General features: G+C 47.5%; 1 protein-coding gene across 1 annotated transcript; it reads right to left on the minus strand.

Annotated features, from left to right (window-relative positions):
• Positions 1–7946: 7946 nt before the first annotated feature.
• On the minus strand, positions 7947–8649 carry PHALS_02806 (Glyceraldehyde 3-phosphate dehydrogenase; the record flags this gene model as incomplete). The annotated part of the gene is made up of 3 exons (XM_024717255.1): positions 7947–8140; positions 8202–8334; positions 8392–8649. 3 exons carry the CDS (start codon positions 8647–8649, stop codon positions 7947–7949), a joined length of 585 nt encoding a protein of 194 aa, XP_024582772.1.
• Positions 8650–8831: the final 182 nt, after the last annotated feature.

Below are 8831 nucleotides of genomic sequence, written 5' to 3' on the forward strand. Positions count from 1 at the left end.
ACGGGCAAATGACCTAGCGCATCGATGTGCATCAAAGTACGCGCTCGACTTCCGAGCCCAGAGATAGCTAGCGCCACGCGCTGTTGCTCGTTCTGGACCATGGCGGATGCCATAGCCATCTCGGCCTATTTCTTCTAGAGAACGAGATTCTCTCCATCCTTACCCTCAAAAGTCTTAACGCTCACCATGAGCGGCCTGGGTCGGAAGGAGTCATCCGTCGACGACAGTGGCGTCATGGACGCAATCGACGCCGACATCTTCTTCTCTAGGTGCTCTAGCAGAGCATTATCATAATAAAAAACGCTTCTCGGTGCGTCCTTATCGTTTCAGGCCTTTGCAAAGAAAGTGTTGCACGGCCTCAGGGCCAAGCAGGGACATCAGCTTATAAAGCCCATCCTGCATGCCTGGGTCAAATAGGAGTATTCCTCCATCCTCACAAAGAATCAGTCGCAACGACTCAGGCAAAGATTGACTACAAGTGTTACCAAGTGTAGCGGGGCTGCCGTAGCTCTTTGCTTAGAGGAAGTTCAGCTAAGGTCACCGGCCTTACGTTTTTTCAATAACTAGTACAAGTGTAGCGAATCGCAATCCGCTATCTCCAAGTACTAAATAAAACCTTAAACGAACACTTCCGTTCAAAATCGAGACTGAAGCAGAAGCGTTTTTGGCGTGGGCACTGGATTGGGACGGTTAATGTGCTAAATATCGGAGTTTTCGAGCTGTCAAACGCCAAAGGTGATTCGGTCCCAAGCGTGGTCGAGGGCGGTGAGATGTAAAACCAGTATAGAGAGGAGACGGCGAAGCCGCATGTTATCTGCAAGACGCAAAGCGTCGACCTGACCCAGGGTGTGTCTCCCGTTAACGATAGCGCACAGCTATATATGTCAACGGTATGACGGGAGAGGAAGACGGCGACGTCACCCTCGAGTCTATTCCCGCGGTGGATGCTCTTCTTGAGCTAGACGAGATGTCTTCTCAAAGCGTTTGGCGGTGCTTTGAAAGCAGGCAATTAGCCGAGCTGGTCATGATAAGACCGAACGAGGAGATTAACTCGTCGTCGCTTCTGGATGAAGCTGTTTTGGAGGACACTAAGAGGGTGCTGAACGCACAAATTAGATCGTCAATCCTGTATGATCCTTCGAATCTGTATAATCCTTCGGTAAAGGAATTTCAAGACGGCGTCTCCGCCGTCGATCCTACCTTTGGACCGAGGTGTGCGTCATGAGATTGAACCGGTTCTGAAAACAAAATACTGGGCAACACGCCAATGTCCCCTGCTCAAGGGACAGTATGACGTCATTGACGCCTTTTCCGTGCAAAGTACGAGGCAGAAATGGTGCGTGGGAGCAAGTCTCCCATTTGACACCCACGTTTCAAATGTGGAACCCGAACGGCAAGTGGTGTATCGCTTATGCTTAGAATAAGCTTAACGCTGTCACCATTCCAGCACAAACTCCGATTCTAGAAAGTATCTTCTCCAGAGTAATATGGTTGGGTATACAAAGTACAGCACACTCGACTTGGTCGATGGTTATTACAGATTGCTCATGAGAGCGACTGTGGTGAGTACTTCGAGCGGCATGCTCTGGGAGTGGTTGGTGATGCTATAAGGCCTGTCAAACGCACCAGCAACATTTAATCGTCTTGTGACGATGTTGTTTAGGCCCAATCGGACGTATGCACAGACATCCTTCGACGACATCCTCGCCCATTTGAGAGCGGTGCTCGAGTGCATGCGCAAAAATAAGCTGTATGCTAATGCCGATAAGTGCGTCTTTGACGCAAAAAAAATATCCGTTTTAGAGGGCTTCATTGGAAAACGTGGCCTTTGAGCAGACCACAGTTCCAAAGAACCAGAACAAACTTGCACAAGTGGCTTGGCCTCGCCAACTCCTTGACAAGTATAGCGCAAATAATGCGGAAATGGCACAGCCATTATTTAATCTTCTTAAGAAGGGTAAGTAATGGTGTTGGGACACCGAGCATCGGGAGACTTTTGACAGGGTCAAAGACAGCCTCCATCATGCACCAATACTAGCGTTGCCAGACCCCGATCGTCATTTTGTGTCGTCTGCGACGCTTCGGACTTTGCTATCGGCCGTGCACTGCTGCAAGCAAACGCCGAGGGGCGAGATCAGGTGACCGCGTACGAATTTCGCCAGCTTAAGGCTGCAAAGAGGAATTACCCAGTTCTCGACAAGGAATTAGCTGCGATGAAGTATGCACTTGTCAAGTTTAGGGGCGCGCCTGCTTGGCTCAAAATTGTTTGTGGTTTGCACAGATCAGTCGTCATTACGCACTGCAACTCAATCGCCTCACCTCTCGCAGAGTGATGGCCAGGTGACTCTCATTATTTGCAGAATATAACTTCGAGGTGCTGTACAATCCAGGAAAGCAGAATGCTTTGGCTGATGCGTTCTCATGCAGATCGGACTATGAGCATGTCACGACGGTGACGTCGTCAGTGTCGGATTTGATCTGCGTCGCATACGCGGATGATAGTATGTGTGTAACGCTGCCACAGGGAATGGTGGCGTTCACTACCACATGGAATGCCTTGTGGGTCGACGTCGTCGACGGGGTTTAACCCAACATCATATGAAGTGGCGGGGATACCCAAACTCCGAGAACTCGTAGGTGTTTGAGGTGCCACTTCGGCAAAATTGCCCAGACATTGTAGACGCTTGTGATCAGATGGATCATGACGCTTCTCGTCGTTCTGTGCACCGCGCTTCTCGGCAGTAGCCCGTGAAGCCGGAGGGCCATTAGCTGAGCTCAAGCTATGGCCATGAGCTGCTGTGGTCGTAGACTCACCCGTGTGAGAAATCACAGAGATCGCTGGAGTTTTAAGGATTGTTCCATATGTCGCAGAGCGACAATACGCAGATAGCGCCTAGAGCTTGGCAAACTCAAATTTCATAGGCCGTTCTACGCGCACGTCTACTTTCTTGTGGCTCCGCGGTTAGTAAGACAACGAAGATAATTTTCGATGCCGCTGCACCCATCCCTCAAAGTGCTTTTCGTCAGCAGCAGCTGTTTTACCAGGGGCGAACACCACAGAAATCGTTCGCATCGCGGGTACAGGGGTGCCTCCTCTTTGAGCGTGACGTTGAGCGCAATACGTATCCAGCGGAATTTCTTTTGGAACCAAGAAACGAGCTCACAGAGCTATTCGTTCCTCAAGCTTAGCTTGTGTAGTGGCGGGGGGCCTGAGCACGTAGACGCCCAATGATTGTGTGATCGCGTTCTTCGCTTTTGTAGAAGGATCCGCTGAGCAAAAGCCGTATTCCGCACGATGGCCGTGGAACGATCTTGGGTGCGTGTCGTTAGATGACCTGCGGGCATCCAACTGCTGTCTTGGTGCCCCGTCGATGTCATTGGTAGTGATACCATTTCTCCGGAAATCGAGAGGTCGGGAAACGGACGCAGTGGGCAAGGTTCGAGCAGGGCTCACGTCGCGCCGCTGGCGCGCTTCGCCCTACTCGTCCTGGGAAAGGAGTATCTGACTCGCTCTCGATTTCCTCCAAATCCTCAACGAGATACTCCGTCGCCCAAGGCAGGCGCGGTGCTTGGTTGTCGAGGGCTTGAAATGCGCTTTCCTTGAAGCCGCGGACGTGCTGTCCGAAGTTGCACCGCGTGCAGGAGACGAAGAAGGGCTCTACCCACGGGCGCTCTCGGAACCAGCGTGGCTGGGTATTTTTCGTGTCCCTTGACACAGGGCTCATTGAGCAGAGATAGTGCAGAAGTTCCCGAAGATGTACGCTAGCCTCGTACGAGGCGACAGTCAAATGTGTTCAGAGATTTGATGGATAATAGTGTATCGAGGTCACAAGTACCATGGTTTGAAGGGGTGGGTCACACGAGATTATGTAATCATACAATGGTGTGGGTTACACAAGACGGTGTAATCACGCAATGTTGTGAATACACCTTAACAAGAAGTCAGTACGTGGCTGAACCGTCACTTGTTATGCATTTTAATTTGGTTTTATTATTTAGTTAGAAAAGCCTATAGACTGAGACGAGAAGGTGGCATTGCCGCAAAAAAAAACAAGAAATACAGCTTACATTTGAACGGAAGAGTTTGTTCGCCTTGCGTTAAGGTTGTGGTTACTCTTGGAGTAAGCAAGTTGCGATCCGCTACGCTCCTACTATTTCAAAGTATAGATTGAAGGTCACCGACTTTAGCTTGGCTTCCTCTAAGCGAAAGAGCTACGGCAGCCCCGCCGCACTGGCTGCTCCACTCTTCGCACTGACAGCTCTGCCTCCCTCCTCAGTTAGAGTCTCATCCGGTACCAATTGTTCTATTTCGGTGAGCTCACCGTTTCACATTTTTAAAATACCTGGGGGTGATTTTCAGCCTCAATGAGAGCTTCTGCCGGGGGCAACGTAATGGGAGTATTGCAACATTAGTATATATCCGGGCACTCCGTCTATGAGTGGACAATCTCTCGAAACATACCATGAAGCTTCGTAAGGTTGGATGTCACAGAGTAGCGCTAAGTTAACCTTGCCATTGCATCGTGTCAGCGTCTGATATTTCCAATACAGTCCCTTCAACTCTACAGCTCTGACACAAGCGACTCCGGCCTCAGCTGATCTCTACCTTCTTTGTAGAGAATCCACTAGAGATCAAGGCATACCGTCTCATTCCAGCGGAGAAAGTCCTAAGAGCCCAGAATTACTTCTCGCTTTTGTCTATTTTGTAGTGAAACCGCGGCTCACTGCCTCTTCTGCTTGTCAACCTCCGCTCCAAATACTTAGGAATGTAGTTTTTAGACAGCTTGGACTAATTAATGTCCTACCCTGATTTAGCGTAACTTTGTGCCCGCTTCAAAAGATTTTTCACCGTCTAGTGTACGTAGATTAAGGGTCGTTAGCGCTCGACTAGAATGTTCCCCTCAAACTTAACGTGTCGGATTTCCAGTCCATCCTGGGCGCGTATTGATGCAGCCACACCACGCCGTACCGCAAGGACAAAAAGAAGTATGGAAACTCGCAACTTGATGAGTGCCCGTGGCGGAGAACATTACCATGGTGAGAAGATAGAGATAGGGATCTTAGCTGTTAAGCAACTTCGTGGAGTTTGCATTGATCCACCTGTGGTCGTACATATCAATCGAGGTTTGCAAGAACGTTGAGATAGAGGTACGAATGGGTCATAGCTCCCGCGCGATGACGTCTGACGAGCTCCTCGTGGGTGATTGTAGAGTCTCAGATGGCTTGGTGAGAATACAAGGGGCCCTGTTGTGTCTCTTGGAAGATGTAATCGGTACGATTCATTGCTGAATGGAGCAACTCTCTCTCTAAGAAGTTTGTAGCTCACAATCTAGGGTTGTTATAAATTATTGGGTTTCTTAGTCTTTGTAAAGTCGTGAAAGCTTCTGTAGCGACATGAAATTACGTACGACACGCGGCTGCATAAAGTGTAGTGGCATTGAAGATTCCAAATACAGATATAGTATATATGTTTTGCGACGGGGGTATATCCAGCGTTCTTTCGAATCGTTCGGTAGAGTTGCTTCGTATCCGACATGAATGCAATTTACAATCCCAATCTGAAGGTTATAATCCGCATACAACGCGAAACCCACAACTTAATCAAAAAAGGTAGAATGGACGCAAAAGGTCTTGTGCGAGCATTCCTGTTTGATGGCTGCCATTCAACTGGTGGATGATACCGCGTCCAGGAGAGTGTCCGAGTCCATTGCGGTGATAAGAGTGATAGAGCTATAAACGACGGGTTATTGTTAGCTAGGCCCAGCCTTTCTTGACGGGTTGACAAGAACTTGGAACGCATCTAGTACTTCTGATTAGGCGCTGTGAACCTCTGCGACATATGGTATTTAAAATCCTCTCATGTTGAAGATGCCATGTTAACAGTGGTACTGCACGTCAGTGCCCATTCTCATGCACGGCTTCCTATATCGCAGCAAGTGAGGCGCGCTGTTGACCCGTCTCGAGCATGGCCTTTTCATAGTCATCTCAACTCTTTTAATTCAGAGATACTTTTGACCCCGTCTTCAAAACGCTGAGTGTTCAGTATCAGCGGTTTCCTACCACTGAAGTGCTCTCTCACAAACGCATTCTCATAGTCGATGAACGCCTTTTATTGAGCGATTGCCGCACCTGATGCTTTTAGTACCAGTCTTTGATGCTGTTGTGATCAACATTAGAGATATATAAGCTTACTTAGCGTGTCAAGCTGTCCTAGTGACAGGTCTCAAGAACCACGAATTCAATTTTACAGATGATATGCCCCTTTCGCGACTCGGTTTTAAGTGCGAACAGGTGCAACGATAGCCGCGAGCCTTGTACAGAGAGGTTCTGACACAGATATTTTGCATAGGCAAACGCACAGAGGTTGGGTAGGTATACCCCATTCAAACCGGAACCGAGAGCCTCTTAAGTATAAATGTCTTTCCGCTTCTCAACAGTGGCATATATTGATGATCAATTTTGCTAAAATAGATTCTAATTAAGCTATTCAATGATTAACTATCTTAATTGCTTGACGCAAGAGTACTAATACACGTGTGCACGGTCATCTCCTTTTCTTTAGTACAGCAGTTCAGTACTTCGAATCTTCACAATTTCACAAAAGTGTAATGTACAAATTCATTTTATGGTACAATATTTTGTTTTGCACAATTAGAAAATAGCGTAAAGTGTGCCCGTTACACTTGAATTAGCAACAGCATAGTTCATAAAATGAGTCCCAGCCCCGCACTTGGGGGAGCGTACGTATCCATCTTTGAGTGCTGTATACGCGGCAACTTGGATTCAAACGTTCTTTTGTCTAAGGCACACGGCGATCCTGCTGCATAATGTCTGATAAATGCTAACGGTGTTTAAGCTTGAGCTTATGAATTGCTCCAGTTTTTGTAAATAAATTACGAGCATAATGCATGTTCGAAATCAGTAACACCAGAGAACATTAATACAAAACTAGGTTGATGCTACTGAATACTCAGTCGAGGTGTTTTTGTGAGAAACGAAATAATTTTGTAGAGTAATGTCCAATTCCAGCAGAACTAGAGACTACGAGAGGAATGGCAACTGTCAACGATATCGGGGTATTATGAAAGCTGTCCTATTTACCAAGGTTGTCATGATGCTGATGAGACCTAATCGATGATCGTCAAAATGGTTGAGCTAGAGGAAAGCAATGCGCTTGATTAATTCGGTTTGAAAATGCGAGGACGATTCAGATCAGATGGCAACTGAATTATATTTCCAGCGCTCTGAGATTGATGGACTGGAGAAATTACATGATGCTTGTAAAATTACCGGGTTGATGCGTCATCCGCAAAACAAGAATCCATATCACCTTACCATCGTAGTCTACCAACTCGCTATAATTCTACTAGGACTACGTAGACCTTAACCATCAGTTGTACTCAAAGTAAAGCAGCGATTTTATATCCTGGTAAAGGACAGAATGATTGAACACGTCTGTCAGATACTCAACGTCTTGAAGAAGACACATTGCTTATTATTTGATCCAATCCCAGCCAGAATGATCTTTAATAAGTTCAATAAACGGCAAAAATGGCCCTTGTAACTATACCCCCAAGCGTTTGAGGAAGAGATCAACACAGCAAAATTGCTAGAAGGTGGTACGGTAAAGTTTGAGTAAGAGTCAATACTGATTAATTTGTACTGATGACAATCAGAAAATATATCAATTACATCTCCTCATCTCGATCAACGGCTACTTGTCGATTGTGCCGTGTGCAGCACAAGACCCACCAGACGGTTTGAATAGCCCCACTCATTATCATACCACGCGACATGCTTCACGAGTTGTCATCTATATTACTGCAAGCATCCGCATCAAATGTGCTCGAATGCTTGTCATGAAGAATGTCATTTGACACCACCTGGTCCTCCGTGTAGCCAAGGATGCCAGCCAATTCACCTTCCGAAGCGGCTTTAACGGCAGCCTAGATCGCTTCCATTGAAGCTCCTTTCTCCTGGCGGCACGTCAAATCCATCACAGATACATCCGAAGTTAGGACACGGAAAGCAATGCCCGTCAATTTACCATCAATACCTTGCCCACGGTCTTGGCTGCGCCCGTTGACGACGAAACGATGTTCTGGCCGCAGCCACGACCACCACGCCAGTTTTGCTTTCTCTGCTAGGACCGTCAACAAGGAGCTGCGTGGCCGTCGTCGCGTGCACGGTCGTCAGTAGACCCTCCACAACGCCAGACTTGTCATTGATCACCTTTGCCAAGGGCGCGAGACAATTCTTCGAACACGACGCATTTGACACGACGGGAGCCGAGCCGTCATAGTCTTTGTGGTTCATACCCATCACATAAAAGGCCTGTTGTCCTTAGGTGGCGCCGATATTACAACTTTTTTGTAGCCACCATCAATGTACGATGAACACGCCCGTTGACTCGCATACGTACGTAGCTCCAGCTTTACCCCACGAAATTCCCGACGGGTTACGTGCGGAGAAGACTTGAATAACCTGACCAGTTATAACTAGGTTGCCAATCTTGGTCTCGACGGAGTCGTTGAACTTGCGATGGGTTAAGTCATATTTGAACAGATACGCCATGTACTCCAGGCCCATAAATGGTTCGTTAATGGCCACAAACTTGGTCTTTGGGTTTTCAATGGCAGCACGCTCCATACTTGCTGGGTCATAGTCACTTCATCGAAGATCTCTTCAACTTGTTCACTGTGGGTTAAACTATCGGCTTTGATCACTATGGAATAATTGTTTGGCTTTATTTGCATTGGATTGTTTGTTTGTTTGACCCGGTGGCGTGGGTCGAATGGTCAATGCTTTTGGACCTTACGCTGTGTGGCGCG

Source organism: Plasmopara halstedii (genome assembly GCF_900000015.1).
Source record: "Plasmopara halstedii genome assembly, contig: Scaffold_2061, whole genome shotgun sequence".
Lineage (NCBI taxonomy): Eukaryota > Oomycota > Peronosporomycetes > Peronosporales > Peronosporaceae > Plasmopara > Plasmopara halstedii.